The sequence below is a fragment of the Xiphophorus hellerii genome, chromosome 7 (assembly GCF_003331165.1).
Source record: "Xiphophorus hellerii strain 12219 chromosome 7, Xiphophorus_hellerii-4.1, whole genome shotgun sequence".
Taxonomy (NCBI): domain Eukaryota; kingdom Metazoa; phylum Chordata; class Actinopteri; order Cyprinodontiformes; family Poeciliidae; genus Xiphophorus; species Xiphophorus hellerii.
The window spans coordinates 18,855,204-18,872,149 of record NC_045678.1 but is presented as its reverse complement, the minus strand read 5'-3'; the positions used below and the strand labels follow the sequence as shown (position 1 = coordinate 18,872,149).

Here is a 16,946-nt window from a genome sequence, read left to right as displayed (position 1 = left end):
TCTGTTACTGGCTATTGGACTAGATAGCTCAACCATTTACCCAGATATTATCAGCTAGGCACACTTGTGTTACTCCATAAGGAGAAGAACAGCTAAAAGATGTAATATTCTAAGCAGAAAACCTATTGCAAACCAGTCTCATACCAGCTCATGTCTGCTACCAAAACTATTGTTTTTTTCTTAGTGGCTGTAGAAATGCAAAGGCTTTACAGCACTGAAGGTGCATATTGAACTGAGCAGCTCAATCTAATCATGATTCACACAATTTAGTACACAAAGGCGGCTGAGAAACCAAATGGTGCCGTCACACTCTGGAGGGGGGAGATAAAGTAAACATGGCCTTCAGTAAAGTCATGACCTGTGATGAAACGGCTTATATAATCCCCTGTTATTTAAAATGTCATTTTCATTGTAGAAGTTACTGTGTGTCAGAGAGTTCAACCCAGTGTGTTAATATTCTTTATACCATCTTTTAGGCTGAGGAGACATGTTGCCAATTATGTTTGTTATTATTGCAGGTTCCCGGAGTGACAGCAGCTCTGCCTGGCCGTGCAATGCGAAGGGTTAGCTCAGTGCCTTCTCGCTCTCACTCTCCAGCCTATGCCAGCAGTATCTCCCCTTCCCGTGGCTCCCTGCGTACCTCAGTTGGCAGTGCCTACGGCTCCCCTGTCGTAACAGAACCTAAGCCTCTCTCCAACATCCACTTTACAACCTTGCCCTCTGTGCAGCGCACTGGTAGCATTGGCAGCGGCTCGCCATACTCCCCCCAGAAAACCTCCCCCGCAGGTCTGAGGCGCATCAGCTCCACAAACTCACGGCCTGGCTCCACTAGCCGCACCACCTCGCCCTATCAGACCTCGGCAGGGTCAGCGTCGGGTCGCATGGGATCCCCCCTGACACTGGTGGACCCACCGCTGATTAAGCAACCGACTCACTCTTCTTCTCCAGTCAGGGCTAGCATGACCGCCGTGCCCCAGCACTATAGCTCCACTCTGCCTCGCTCCATGCTCCACAACACTGACCCCTACGGACCTCAGAGTTACGACATTTATGAGAGGATGACTCGACCTGACAGCCTCGCAGGTGTGCTGCTAATACATTCACACACATTCACACACTGCTTTCTTATGTGCATCTGTGGTTTTCTACATTTTAGGGAAATGTTATGAGTTTAGGAGTAAGTAGCATGAAGCTAACTGATTGGGGTAAGAAAGATGAGACTTTATGACTAACTCTGTGTGTCTGGTTGTGGATTATTACCTTATTAGGAGAAAATCACTTCCCTTGTTGGCACCAATGCAGCCTATGGGGTCTAGTAGCCTGGTCCTAATGAGAGTAAAATAAATATTATTTTGTTTAGAGTTAGTTTTTGAGATATTAGTTGACGTCAATTTAAGGCTAACATTATGGTTCCCATGTACACTATAAACTACAAATCAATTTTGTGTCACAAACAGAATGAATGTTCTTGTTTTTGAGCGTTTGCGTAATTTATTCTCAGGAACGGATCAGGATATTTTTGGAAAAACATGCCTGCCCAAACTGGTTTGTACGTGTCATCCTTGTAAGAGATTAGAGCAAAAATGAGAGCTGGCAGATGAACCTTGATTCATATCTGGTCCTTATCTGGAGTCAAACCAACAGGAAAATACCTGCCTGTGTTCATGCTCTGCTTTCACACTCGAATTAATTTCATGCTCACAAAGCAGGCTGAACAAATATTCTTTTAAAAATGTGTTGCATAACATTTTCTGATAATCAAAACTTTGTTTTCATTACAATTACTAGTGTAGGTGCTTGCAGTGAAAAGAGCAATAAACTATGTTTCTCATACAGATAATTGCCACCCTCAGATATACTGATTCTGATTTAATTACAATTTTCTCTTGGGAGGATAAGCCCATCTCCTTCTCAGGAAATATTCTGTTTAGCGAATAATTCATTTTTTTCCTTCTCAACCTCATGCTGCCTGGGATTTCCTAAGATGCCCTAATTGATGGTGATATTAAAGGTGAAACTTTGATTGTAATGTCTATTTCTCATCTTCATGTGTCTTTTGTGTAGATGTTAGTTCCGCTTCACTGGTGTCTTTCATTCATGATCGGTCTATATGCCGTCTTTATCAGGTTTACAGGACATCAGTAAATGTCTGAGTGTCACTCGTATCATTATTAGCCTGAGATGCACTTCATATGCATTCAGTGTCTAATCTGTACTGCAAGGCTGTGCAAAACTATCACAGGTGATATTAAATCAATTCTACGTGAGCTTTTATTTTATTTTAGTTGACTAAGTCTTGTTGACAACGCAGTAAATACCGGAGAGGGTGTTGCAATCAATTTAAACAAAACTGTCATTTATTTGAGGACAAACAGTGAAGGTCAGATTCATTTCTCACAGAGTGATATGTTTCAGGTGTTTATTTCTCTTAATTTCAGTTTTTCTTAGAAAGACTATTATATCAATCAGCTAATCTCAATGTATGGCTCAGGAAACCAGCCTTACCTCTGTTTGAGTTTACATGGACTATTGTTTTCAAGTAAGACTTTGAGCCTGTGAATAAATATTTCTTTTATAGGGTTTTAATTTTATTAACGTGTTGTCTCCTTTCATTTTTATGTTGACTTTAAAGTAAGCATTTTGGCCTTTTTGAGGTCTTGAAGGAGTATTCTAAGCTTACTTTTACTAGTAAAAGTAAAAGCCTGTATAGGCAAAAAGTTTAGCCTATACAGTGAACCCTCGCTATAATGCGGTTCACCTTTCACGGCCTCGCTGCTTCGCGGATTTTTTTGTGCAGTTTTTTTTCACAGTGCATTGTATTCTGTGTCCTGATTGGCTAAACTGTCTCCGCTCTTCTTCTCTACCTGGGTGCCAATAACGTTCCGGTATTTAAATATACGTAAAACAGCAAATTTTGGTAAATGTTTTTGCCCAGAAGAAAAAAAGAGCGACAACAACTATCGAGAGCTATGTTCTTCTCTCGAAAAAACACACCTGCTCCACAGGCTTCAGAAGAAAAAGACACTAGAGAGCGGAGTGAGGTCGCAGTGTCACAGTCAGAGGAACAGTGAAATACACGAGTCACAATTTGTCCCACTGTACTTCGTATTGATGATTAAAATGATTATTTTACTGTACTGATTTGTAAGAAAGCGTTATATTTGTTAAAAAATGCTTGGGCCTGAAAACAGGTTTTGTTTGGTTTCAATGTAGAGTATTTAATTATGCTGTATAATAATTAGAAAAAAAAAAAAGGTAACTACTTCACAGATTTCGCCTATCATGGGTTCTTTTCGGAACGCAACCCCCGCGAAAAACAAGGATTCACTGTACTCCAAATAAATTAGTTTTAATTTTTTTCTCCAAATGTAGTTGATTTAAAAAAAAAAATTTAATGGAGGGGCCACAGTGTCCTTCCCAGCTTTTTTTTTGATCAGACATTTCTTCTGTGCTTTCCTTCTTCTCCTCCTTATTTTTCTTCATTTTACTCAACTCCTATCCTATTTCCATCGTCTCTTTTTTTTATTATTTAAATTTCTACAAAAGCACCCTCTGCACTTTGCCTTTATTACAGTAATTTGTCACCCGTCCCGTGTTTGATGGGCCATATTAATCGGAAGTGGAATGATCACATCATCCAAATTGCAAGTATTTGCAAAAAGCCACCAAATGACCCAAAACTAGATGTTTTTACTCAGAAATTAGTCCTTCAATTTTTTAAAATTTTATCACTCATTTCATAATTTTCTAAATTATATCTGTTAAAAGTTATTTTTTGCTTTGTGTTTCTTTTCTACCCCTTTGTGTTCCTTCTCTCCTCTCATTTTCTTTTTCTCCACCACCCACCTGGTCTCACTGCCCGCACAGTAACCTGTAGAATGTCATAGCTTCCCTTTCCTGCTGAAGAATGGAAAATGAAGACAAATTGTCCCTAATAATGTGCTCATTACTTTCTGTCCATCGGAGAGAAGAGTGGGACGGGGGAAAGAGGAAATAGCATATCTCCTCTCTCATTCTGACAAGAGAAGCTGCCTTTGAAGTTTTGACCATCCTGCAGCTTATTATTGCTACTTTTTACTTTCTTGTGTAGTGAGATTTTGGTAATCCTTCCCCTTTTTATTTGCTGAGCATTTGCTGGTCTGGCAGGATTTGTGAATATTATATTTGAGAAATGGATCCAGCTGTATCTGTTTCTCCAAAGCTAGCATGCGCCAAGCCACCAGCGCCTTTCATCCAGTCTCTGCCAAGTGTAATCTGTTAACGCCACAGTGAGAGGGCTGAGGGGGGAGAATTAAATGACAATAACACAGAAGGAATGTGGGCCATTCATCCTCAACAGACACCAGAAAGTTATTTCTCCCTGAGAATTTGCAGATGCGTTTAGAGGTGACTGCAGCCTTTCCATCAGGGGAATAGAGTAAATAAGGCATATAGACTAGTTTCATGATGGGCTATTTTAATGTGGCTACTTTATGGAGTTGCTGAAAGAAAGAGATCAAGACTTGAAGGTTCAGATGCTGAAAAATAATGGCTCTAACAAACTTCCTTGCTTCTTTGAAAAGTTCCTTCAGTCCAAACATACCAATGTTGCCCATAGAGTAGGTCAAATTGTGCTTCCTGTTTTTTGTTGTGGCTTAATTCTCACTATGATATGGTAATGATATCAGTTATTAGTAAGTTGAATAATTTTGATAAGCTATTCAATTGTTTATGTTTGAATAAATTAATGTCACAATCATTTCAACAAGAAGGGTAAAAATGCCAACTTTTTGGGCCAGAGTGTATATACAACTTGATCTTTTTTATTATATGGACATGAACAGATTTTATATTCATCTTAGTCGGATTTATTTTGCCTATATTCTAGAAAGATGGGTTATGTAACAGGAGCGATATGAGAGAAGAAAAAAAAAAAGCAAAAAAATAAATTATTTGTATATATACAAATAATTTATTTTTTTGCTTTTTTTTTTGTATATATACAAAGAGCTGCGTGTTGCCAGAGCTTGAAAGACGCACGCTAAAGCCTTTCTTTATTCTCATGTTGCATCAGTTCACCATCGGCTGTTTTCAACACAACTTCCTTGTCTACACAAATATTTTGTCACACCAATCAAGACAACACAGTTAGTGCTGTGTTGAATATACTAATTTGCAGTATAGCAGTACCAGTTTGTCAAGTTATTAGTTAGATAACGTGTAAAAATTCTGATTATGTTTATTACCATAACTTAAAAACATCCTGTCAACACCTTGGTTTCATTTTACCCTGGCTCAAATGGTTTAAAATGTTGAGTTTATTGTACAGAAAGAGTGATGACATTTCAGTTCTGAGATGCCCTAATTGCCCCTGCTTCTTTTATGGTATCTGTTCTAGGTATTTTATTGATGCCTAGAACAGATTTCCAGATCTTATCACAGCTGTCCTGAAATGTGTTAAATCACCTTAATGGCCTGACGGGTTGTCCAGATCTGCATTTGAACACATCTTCAGTCCATCCTATTCATTCTTCTTTAGATCACCCAGGATGTATATTGCCACCAGGTCTGAACAGCCATCCTTTTAAACAGGCTTTTACAATGAATGAGAACGTTTTGGTGGTCCAAAACGGCCTCATTAACACTCCTTTTATTTTTGTGTCCTCCTCACACCCCCGGCTTTCCACCACCTTTTATATTCTTCTCTGCTTTGCTTTTTGATTCATCCGCCTTTTCTTATGTCTTTCATTACCCCCACCCACTGCTCCCCTAAAAAACCTTTGAACAACAGAGCTGCTGATTTCCTGCCAACCTGCAACTACTCCTCATTGTGAGCAGTACCACATAGTGAAAGACTTCTCTGACTATTTAGTTTGCCACAGCACTGGGCAGAGAAAAAATATAAATTACTCCATAAAGCAGTTCCTAACTGTCCCAAACAGTAAAAGTGAAGAAAGTTTTTCCCTGGGAATCCATAAACCCTCTAAACTTAAAATTTGGATTGCATTCAAACATATTTTTAATTTAATTTAAGGCAGCATCTATTTAAACATGAAATGGACAGCAAAAAAGCAGTTCGGTGAGCTGCAATGTGTAGTTCATTATCATAATCACAGGAATCCAAATACTTATTGCAGTAAGTTTTGTTCCTACTGTGAGTTAAGCAATACAATGTTATCCAACATTTCTAAGATCTAATTGCAATGTATGTGAAATTGATGCTGTTGTAGAAGATAGAAATGTAACAGTAGTTCAAGTAGCCACTCATTTCAAGCAAGGAATGTGGAAAGATACCTCTGAGCCCAGAACCTGTCAGACGTTGCCTGGTCTGATGCGTTTCGTTTTATGGAACATTAGGTCGGTAGGGTCAGAATCTGGTCATAGTGACATAGAAGCATGGATTCATTCTGCCTTGTATCAGTGATTATGTTGGTGGTAGTGGCATAATGATGTATGTGGGATGTTTACTTGGCATGCTGTGGGGCCCCTAGAAACAACCAAACATAATTTGAAGCCCATTTCCTACTTCAGAATTATTGCAGACCATGTACATCTCCTTTTGTCCGCACTGTACTCATCTTCCACGTGCTGCATTTCAAGTCTTTTTTTGTCGAAGCTGAATTACTTGCGTTAGACTATTTAAATATAAGCACAAGGCGCAGGGGCTAAGCACGACCCACGTATTGAGGCCTTAGTCCTCATGGTGGTGGTCGCAGGTTCAATTCCCAGCCTGACGACATTTGCTGCATGTCTTTCCGTCTCTCATTTCCTGTCGAACTACTTTCAAATAAAGGCCATTAGAGCCAACAGAACCTTTAAAAAAATATATTATATAAGCACAAAACTTTCAACCCACAGCTGGTAGTTCATGGCCAGCTCAATATTTAGACCACAGTTATCATTTTAATCATTATTAGCAAATTCAAGTTATTCTTTGTTCTTTTATTGCTTAGACAGGAATTATCTTTGGAGTCAATTTTCCTAAGCTCCCTGTAGAGCTATTGTTTTTTAGAAGACCTCAGAGGTCACCAACAAAACGGTCCACTACTTTCATCTAAAAGCTTTGCTCTCCTTCCCCCAAGAGTTCCCAGTCCACAAGGAGACAAACATCCGTATTTATTAATTCTTTAGTTTCATGTTGTGACAGGACTCCCTCATTTAGCTGGTTCTGCATGGTAGCCTTGGTGTTTAGTTACAGTCTGCAGCTGAATTCATGCTGCTGGAGAGGACCCAAGTGATGTCTGCGGCTCTCGATATGTGCAATGAGCAGTAAGTTGCCAACTGTATAGTGATCCAGGGGGGTTCACAGTTTTATGAGCTCCATTGATGTGAGGCTTAACACAAACATAGGCGCTGAGATCACTTGCATTGGGTGGGCTTACTTGGATTTAAATGAAGAAAGAAGAAAAGAAACCATCTTTATAGCCACTTTTTTATTTCACATCAGGCATGTGGTTTTCATTTTTCCTCTCCTCAAATTAGCAGCCCTAAAGCTTTAAACATTTATTGCCTCTTCATTAACAATATGAATTTACATTGTGTCTCTAAAGGAAAACAAAGTTTTGTGTAAACTGCATTTTAGTAAATTTCAGTGTAATATAATCAAGCATCACTGATTGCTCCACAGTAACTTTGATGCCAAATAATCACATCCATGTACCAATGCATTAGTGTTTTTATGTTGTGACAGTAAGATCTGAACAAGATCTCCTTTTGAACTGGTTTATTATTGTTTATTCAAAACTGAAGTAAAAACATTCTAGGTTCAATACCGTATTATTGATATGAAGAGCCAGACAAGTTGGCAGTAAAACCTATAAATAATTCATTGATTGCCCATCTTGGACTTTCTCATTTAATTTCTCTGAAGATCACCTCCACATTTGAAAAGGACACTAATGTCTCAACAAAATCCTGTGAAACCTATGGCTTGTTGGACTTTGATCTGTCTGTTGTAGCTGTTGTGCTCTTCTCAGATACAGGTTAACATGTTTTCTACTTCTGTTTCTTTTCTAACCCTAATTTACATTACATTCATTTAGTTATCCTATCATCACGTCAAATTCTTATGAATCGTATTTTTAACAAAGTAAATGTTCACTTCACAGCTGTCTACATAAAGTTGTCAAGTATATTAAAAGTTAAAAAGAAACAATTTCTTACTTTTGAAATAATTTTATAGGAAACATTTCTGGTTTTTGATACTCTTATAGAGCATTAGTCCTTTGATATTTTCCCCAAGATTGCATTATTGCTTTGTGGTGATCAATGTCAACTTTGTCATTCAGTAAATAGCACAGCTTTTTAGCAATGGCATTACCTGTAAAGACAGGAAAAGGAGGCAGGTTGTGTACTGCAAATTATTCAGTATTTATCTTGTAACTCACGAAAGGGCAGGGCAAAAAGTGGCAGGAATTAAATTATAGTATTTTTATTACGTTATTAAGTACTTTTATTCTTTTTTGTTTCTTCCCTTTTACCTGCTTTATAAGCAGATTGATGAGATTAAAGTAATTTATAGTGATTAGTTGTTGCTCATTAACACACAGGAGGAAAATTTTGTCACTTCACACTGCCTCTTTAAGAACTGTGCTACTTGCAAACTGATCATGCCAGCTATCTACCTGCTAATGATTCTCCTCCTTCTGCAGGAATACGGAGTTCCTATGCCAGTCAACACAGCCACCATGGACAGGACATGAGGTCAACCATATCCCCAGACCGCCACATCGCACCCATATACGAGGACAGGACTTTCCGGGGTCCGTTGTACCGCAGCCCCAGCCACACCCAGCAGGGGACCCTTTACAGGAGCGGCTCAGGTTGGTCAAACTGTCTTCTTCAGAGAATCTCTAAAGGATAGTAGCTAACAATCCGTGAAGTGTAAACACCTTAAGCCTACTAAATCGGTAAATAATCTTGTTAAATGGGAAGAATGACTTGCTTACAATTTGTCGAGCCCCTGCACAATACTCTGAATGAGACTGGAAAAGATGAGTTTGTGTTTTTAGAAAGCTAAGAATATGATTTTGTTTTGTTTTTGTTTGTTTTTTTGTTTGTTTTTTTTAACAAAGATCCCAAAGTCACAAACAGTGGCAAAGAACTAGAATCAGTGTAAAATTAATTAGTCAGGATTTTTTTTCTACTTTTCTCTGCATTGCCAAATGTGACATTAAAACTTTTAATTTTTTGTGTTTTTACAAATTGAGAAAATGATTCATTATTCTCCAACAAATATATCAAATCCATTTTCATTATAGAATGATCCGCTTGTGGTCTGATTAGTTAATCTATTTTACTTCTTGAACCGAAATTGACTAATCTCTAAATACAGTGACATGGATCTTTAGTTTTAATCCACAATAGAAGGAATGAATCATAGGCTGACTTTGGTGTCACCATCTACAGCTGCATTCTTGTACAGTGCCTACACTGTGTGTTCACAAAATAATACTGTATAATAGGAATGCACAATATTTATGATACACAGTAGAAATGATACACCTTTGGCCTACAATAGAAATCTGTATACAACCAGCTATCCGCAGTAATGCTTCTTGGTGATTACATTACCAACAAGCATTACTATTTCTATTTTGCAGTATTGCACCCACTGGTGTTGTGGTTACAACTGCAATTTCATATATCATGCTGCTCTGCAATAAAACACCTACGTCCAATAAATTAAACTTGCAAATTAGGGTAAGTTATCTCTTTCTATTGAGTTATAAATAAACATGGGGAGGAATTTTAAACTTTTTCCAATTATGCTTATGTGGTAAAACCAAAACAAAGTGATACCTGATTTCGGTCTATAGGTGTACCACATCGTGATTATTTTCAGATCTACTGGAAGCTCTATTTGTTCTTTTGTGTTTTTTTGCTCCTCTGTTTTCTCTCTCTTGTTTACTGTCTTGAGATTTATCATGCAGGTCATGGGAAGTCTTGATTTCTTTTGACTTGTAGCATTTTGTTTAAACCAAACACATCTTTTTCTTATCAGGCGTTGATGCTCTCTTTGACTTCCAATATCTTGCCAGTATTAGCCATTTAATGAGAGTGGCCTTGACTGTTCTGTTTTGTCTCCCTTTTGGGAAAACAGTCTGTCTGCTGTTTATCTCTGTACGTTGAGTTGTTTCTTTGCTTTTCTGTTTTGGATTCCCTTCTTTATATTTTTTCCTAATTACCCTTCCCCTGCCTCACGTTTCCTTTCTCCCTTCACTGTCTGACAGAAAAGGGTGAGGCAGAAGTTAATAGGCAGGTTCTGATGTGTCATCCTGCCTGAAAGGAATCCATTACCCACATGTCACACTGAGCTCTTGAAAAGGGACAGAGTCTGGGGACTTCTAGTTTACCCACAGCTGCCACCTTTTCTCTCCCAGTTATCTTTTTCTTGGCTAAAATACAAATGTAAACACATTTCACACATTCAGACTTACCCGGGGCACTCTAAAGATGCTTTGAGAAATAGGTTCCCAAATAAATGCTATTGATGTTGTGTAGAAGCTAAAAAAGAAAAACAATCCACTAAATGTTTTTCCAAAGATGATGAGAAAAATTGAGTGAGGCTGAGCTGAAGGGGATGTTCGATACAGTCTTTCCATGAGCTGCTTCATTTGAAAAATCCAATATGATCTGGGTTTTTCTTTGTTATATTTCAATGAATCATTTTCTCTGAATTTCTTTTTCCATGCCTGTTTGGCCGTTGCCAGACGCATTTGCTGTACTTTGTGTAATTTGGAGCAAAACGGCAGCGATTATGTGAAACTTAGAAAAATTAGGAGCAGGGTCAAAATACAGCTGAGTCTCAATGAAATTAGAATATTGCCTAAAAGTTATTTGTTTTGTTATTTAAATTCACTAAATATAGAAGTGTTGGGCAACTGCATTTAATACTGCCTGAACTGCAGACAAGTTTGGTTTAACCTAAATACAAATAAGAACTTTGTACAGAATGGTGCATGAAGTGTTTTGAGTGTTGGCTTTGCTGCAGCTGGACATGGACAGATCAATATTACAGAATCCAAAAAGAATACTATTGTATATCAGAGTGAAAATGCAATAACATCTGTACCAAAGCGTCATAATAAAAAGCAAGGACTGAATCCTGCAACATGTCAATTACGGTACACAAAGCATACTTGTAGAAGCATCTTACTGAAGTCATTTCAACCAAGTTGTTTTTTTGTTTTGTTTTTTTTCTGAAGTCTGAAACAATTAGCAAAAAAATGTTTCCGCATTATAGAACTTTCTTTTTAAACTGGATGACTTTGCTCAAATGTTTTGGGTATTCTTGACAATCTTTTCAGAATGGAAAGCTTAGAAGTCCCATGCTCCCTATTGCATATGATTATTTGAACAGATGAACATGGCACCTTCAGGTGCCCGGAAATTGTACCCAATGAAAAACCAGGCTTGTGGAGGTCCGTCAGTTCTCTTCATGACTTCTTTAGATTTTCTCAAGCTGTCACACAAGTATGTTTGAGGTGTTGCCTTAAAGTACATCAACATGTGTACTAGATTTAACCCAGAACAACTTACATAGCCATCGTCATCTGATTTTTCTCAAATCGTTTAAAGACATGATAATCTTTAAACATGAAAATGTCTGATTTTGAAGAAAGTAATAAAAGGTTATCTCATTATTCTGATATTTAGCAAGTAGAACGATTTAGGTAATTCCAAAACAGCAAATGTTTAATTTAATTTGACTTGCTTGTGCAAGCTTGTGCCTTTTCATACAGGCCATGTAAACATTGGATTCCAACTACTCAGTGTCTAATAAATCTGATCATATTATGCATATAATATGCATTTTTAATTTTCAGTGTACTTTATTGAGATACATTTGTTGTACTGACAAAAATATAAAAAAGCTTCACTGTGTTGCATTGAATTCCTCTCCCTGCATCGCTGTGGGGTTTTTAGTTTGGGAGGTGGACACTTTGCAGGCTTGAGTCACTGCCGAACATAGAAGTGCACCGATGCGAGAAATTGTGTTTTTGGAGTAAAACCACAAGTTGACGTCTTGGTTCCTGGTAGGGGGGCGTTTGGGCGCTTGTGCCCAGTTCTTTCGGGTTTGCTGATACAGATCTGACCAGCGCAGCAGGCATGCTGTCACAGATCACGTGGCTTCAGTTAGAAGGAGGGCTAAGTCTTACCAGCCTGTTTATGCAGTTTAAAAAATGGGTCATAAAGCTATAATATCACATGGAGCAAATGAATAGAAGACAGATGACTAAAAGAAGATACAACTTCTCTTTTTAGTCTTGATGGTTCATTTTTTGTCATTTTAATCGAGATTTTTTTGTGGCGCTGGTCAGCTTTTTCAGGTGTCTTTTTAGCTGGATTAGTACAAGTATGCAAGAACGGGACGGATCAAGAAGGCTGGGAAGAAAGAATTTGTGGATTATCAAGCAGGTTGGGTCCTTAAGTGCTCTCTGAACACAGGCAGGACCCCTCAAGCTAAGTACAATCTAGTAAATGTAAAAAAAAAAGCCTTTTAAGGACAATGGATCTACTTTCTGCAACCACAGGAGCTGTATTTTATCCTCACCATTAATTGGGTCCACATTTGAGAATTTGCAGAGTCTGTAAGAGCAGCAACATGTTTGTATTTTCAGCTTTGTGTAAAAACCTCTAAGATAACAGGAGTACAAAGCTCTCAGTTTAGCTGAAAAGGTCAGAACTCCAGTCTTGCATTGCTTTGTTATCTTGTGTGTTGTGTGTGTGTGTGTGTGTGTGTTTAATTTCCCTTTATGTTTTTGCGGTTCAGGTGTGGGAAGCCTACAGAGGACATCCAGCCAGCGCAGTGCCATGACTTACCAAAGAAACAACTATGCTCTTAACACCGCAGCTAACTATGCCGATCCATACCGCTCTGCACAGTACCGGCCCTCCGATTCGAACTACGCCCGGCAGACAATCGTCATGGACGACGGCGCCCCCCGCTCTCCCTCTATAGACAGCATTCAGAAAGATCCCAGGTAAGCATGGTCACATTCCCAGTGTCAAGTCATGTTTTCATTTTCACTGGATTTACTTTGTGGTTAGTACTTTACCACATAAAAGTCATCCAAAGGGGCTAGTTGTGCTTACAAGGCATCCCTGTTCTGCTGGGTCAACACCGGTGTCCTCTTACTATTCAAACACAGAGCTCTCCCCCTGGATAGCCACACATGGCTTTAGCCATTAAGCTGGCTCAACTGTGCCTGGTCGCTTCACAATAGATTCTCACAGGCGCTGAAGTGCTGCGTCTGCTCTTGTTGTACAGATGTGTGGATGTGTAGAGCTTGGATTGACAACTTGTGGTAAAACCCTGACCCTGCACATCAGAGGCTTTGTTTACATTTACAGAGTGCTGTAACTATTTAAAGGTAGAGCAACCCAGGAGTGGCTGCTCAGGAAGTTCACCAGACTGGAATTTGGTCTAGAATTTCTGCCCTTGACTATATTTTCAGATTCAGCTTTAAAAAAGACAAGTTCATGTTTACTATCCAGAGATCTACTGTGTACCCCATCACTTATCTTTTATTATGATAAATTTATTATTATAACAATTTTGATTTATTGTTGTTACAATAAATTCCACTTAGTGATGTTTAAAATCCCCCAAAACTGTCCTTACTGTTGAGATTGTTACTTTTACTGTTTTCTCCACTGTTTGTTCAATAAAAGCATCAATAAATACCAATACATTTGAAAATATAGTTACAGTGTTCTGCTTCATGAAACATATCACAGTTCTTTACGTGACTGGTGTCCTAATGAAGTGCCTTGCAAATGGAAATGTTTTTCAAGAGCGTTATTTGCGGGGCTCTGATTGTCGTGACACACGGTCAGTCATATAGTTACCTGAAATAAACCTTTTGATGATATCTTAGAATATTGAACTTTTCTTACATTTTGATATGTTTTAAGTCTAATTAAAGGAAAACATTAATAAATTTATATAAACCTTACATAGTCTTTAAAACTTTGCTTAGTGTGATTATCCAAGCACAATAGTTTATACAAAATTGGGCTCTCATAAACATAAACTATCTGCTTTCCTTAGCACTCTTGAAACGAGAGAAGACACCTAGTTGTGTTGATGTTTCTCCTCGTTTCCTTTGCACCTGTTGTCATGCTGATATGTTTCTACCCCACCTGCACTTTCAGAGAGTTTGCTTGGCGTGACCCAGAGCTAACGGAGGTAATCCACATGCTGCAGCACCACTTCCCCTCAGTGCAGGCCAATGCAGCCGCCTACCTGCAGCACCTGTGCTTTGGTGATAATAGAGTCAAGAGTGAGGTGGGTGGCGTTCGACTGATGTTGTACGGTGTCTTATTTAAGGTTAATTCATCCTAACCTGTCATAATTGTTAAAACTATTTATATTATGTTAATTTATGTTAATTTAGTCATTGCAAATTGTATATTTAAAAGTAATGCCCTATGTATATTAACAAGGTTAATTTTTTAAGCCTCAGGATTTTGATTAGCTTCGACTTTGAAATTATATAAGACTCTTTTAGGACAAGTTCAACATTTGGTAATTCTTATACAAAGAAAAGACTAAGAAAAAATGAGCTTTAAATATTTAAGTTTTTATTTGTTCTTAATTGATAAATTAAATTGATAAAATAAAAAAAATATATTGAGTATAATTAGTATTTTGTTTCCTGAAATGTTAGTTTTTCTGTTAACATTTAAACCGGCAATCTTCAAACTAAACTTTATACTGTAAAAACTGTGAAAATAACACCCAATTTCAGTCATAAACTTTTTAGACTTATATTTTCTTACTATTTAATTCATGGTCTGGGTTTATTAACTCAACCATTTCCAAACAATTTGGCGGGAATTGAGTTTTTCCAACAATTTTCTTCTTTTTCCACAGAAATATAACAAACTCACAAGTATTCTTAATTTTTAGACTATTTTTATGGGCATTTAAAGCCCTTTCTGTTTTGTTTCTTTGGTATGATGAATTTTATGAAAAACTTGCTTTTTTATAGAATGCATGTAATGTATTCAGTATAAATAGTATATTTTGTGTACTGAAATGTCAAATCTCTCTATACTACTGAATAATTCATGCAATTCAATTTAAAGCTGTAGCTTTGTTTTTTTACATTTTGTTGTATTCACTTCACTCTGTGCACAGAAGAAATGGCTGTTTTTTTCCACCTGTAATCTCCTGTGGTTAAAGCTTTAATTCCAACCAGCATTACTTTTCCAGGTAATTTGAGTTTGGTATGAATAAAATCCTTGCTGCTGAATCTCTTGTCGCATGAATAAATTCATGCTTTTTGTTCTCCCCTAAAAAAACAACTGAACAAGAAAAAAACAGTTAAATCCCTTTCTGAGTGAAATTCACACATGACCTTATTTACCCTACTGCCAGGTGTGTCGACTGGGAGGAATTAAACACCTGGTGGACCTGCTTGACCATAAAACCGTCGAGGTCCAAAGAAACTCGTGTGGGGCTTTGAGGAACCTTGTTTATGGGAAAGCTATGGATGAAAACAAGATTGCTGTTAGGAACGCAGGAGGGATCCCCGCTCTGCTCCGCCTGCTGAGGAAGACGGTCGATGCCGAAGTGCGGGAGCTCGTCACAGGTTGGTCAGCATGAGTGGAGAAGCTGCTTTTCACAGTCACATTCACAGTAAATCTGTTCACAGTCACATTGACAGTAAATCTGCACATACAAATACAAAATATATATATTTTTAAATTAAACCACCAATTGCTCTGCACATATAGAAACATATTTAAAATGTCTGTTTATATACAGTGTTTGAGATTTCTTTATATATTTTATTATTTCATTGTGCAGCAAGTTTTTGCTTTCACTTCGATCCCATAGTAATATGGATTTCCCTACATCTCTAAACTCATCATAGCTTAATAAGTTTAAACACCACTGACCAAAGTTAGTTTCTTACTTATAAAATACTTATTTTCAAAGCAAAAAGCAAGTATTAATGTCTAAGATATTAAGTTTCTCACATTTAATAAGTTTTTGTTTCTTGTTGGTTTGATTGATGAGAGATTAGATGACTTTGCTAATAAAACCGCTCTTTAACTTTATCTAATAATTTTTTAGCAACATTACTGATATCAGATCACAGAAGTTTCTTTTTGTATCATTATTGAAAATGCGGTTGGACTGTGATGAGACAGACATGTCCTGTAGCTCTTTCATCTCTACATCTCCCATCTAATACGTTGTTTGGAGTGACAAATATGGATTACCTCAGTGTGTTGTTAGGGAGACACATGTAATTAAGATTCCTTGAATATACAGTCAAACAGACCTGGCAGTATTGCCCTCTCTGGGAATTTTAGTATAGTTTTCCCTGCCTCTCTTAGCTGATGGTCTTTACCATTCTGCTATGTAAAATAGTCTTCATATGTCCCTTTCTCCTCCCCTGGGCTTCATGCTACTCTAGTTGTTTGTGTTGTTTAAGCCCTGTAAACTTGTTAAAGTCCATGTTGTTTTGGATCAGGGTGGAGCACTACTGGAATGAGCAAACCAAAGACATTTGGCTTCCAGGTGGCTGAGTCAGCTGTTTGTGCAGGGACTCCAGCCTTCTTTATTGCCCGGTTTCAGGTTACAGTCTAGTAGTCCCCAGGGGCAAAACAATTCAGCTGGAGTATGAGCACAATAATTTCGTATTAACTGGGAGGAGATTGTTCTTACCTACCTCTATCAATCAAGTGTGTATTTACTTTGCCTAACACAAATAGAGGGGGAAAATATTCAGCATTTTTAAAAGGGCACAAGAGGATAATTTGTCTCTGCTCCCACTTGTTTTTATTAAACGAGTATAAAAAGAAAATCTAAAACATATGTCCTTGTGCTGTTTATTTAGACCTGGAAAGAGTGTAGAGGGACTCTTTTTTTCCATATCAGATTGAGCAGGTTTTATGTGAGCTCTGTTCAGGTGTTCTGCTTTCATCCACTGTTCAGAAAGCCTGTG

General features: G+C 37.8%; 1 protein-coding gene across 5 annotated transcripts in view; it reads left to right on the top strand.

Moving 5' to 3' along the window:
* Window positions 1-16,946, top strand: part of pkp4 (plakophilin 4) — an 86,809-nt gene that overhangs the window by 50,021 nt on the left and 19,842 nt on the right. For 3 of the 5 annotated variants that reach the window (XM_032567069.1, XM_032567067.1, XM_032567066.1), the window contains exons 7-12: window positions 519-1,083; window positions 1,985-2,011; window positions 8,631-8,801; window positions 12,755-12,965; window positions 14,140-14,272; window positions 15,368-15,581. In XM_032567069.1, coding sequence (XP_032422960.1) covers window positions 519-1,083; window positions 1,985-2,011; window positions 8,631-8,801; window positions 12,755-12,965; window positions 14,140-14,272; window positions 15,368-15,581 — 1,321 coding nt within the window. The remainder of the gene's footprint in view (window positions 1-518; window positions 1,084-1,984; window positions 2,012-8,630; window positions 8,802-12,754; window positions 12,966-14,139; window positions 14,273-15,367; window positions 15,582-16,946) is intronic. The other 2 variants (XM_032567071.1, XM_032567070.1) reach the window with 1 other exon arrangement.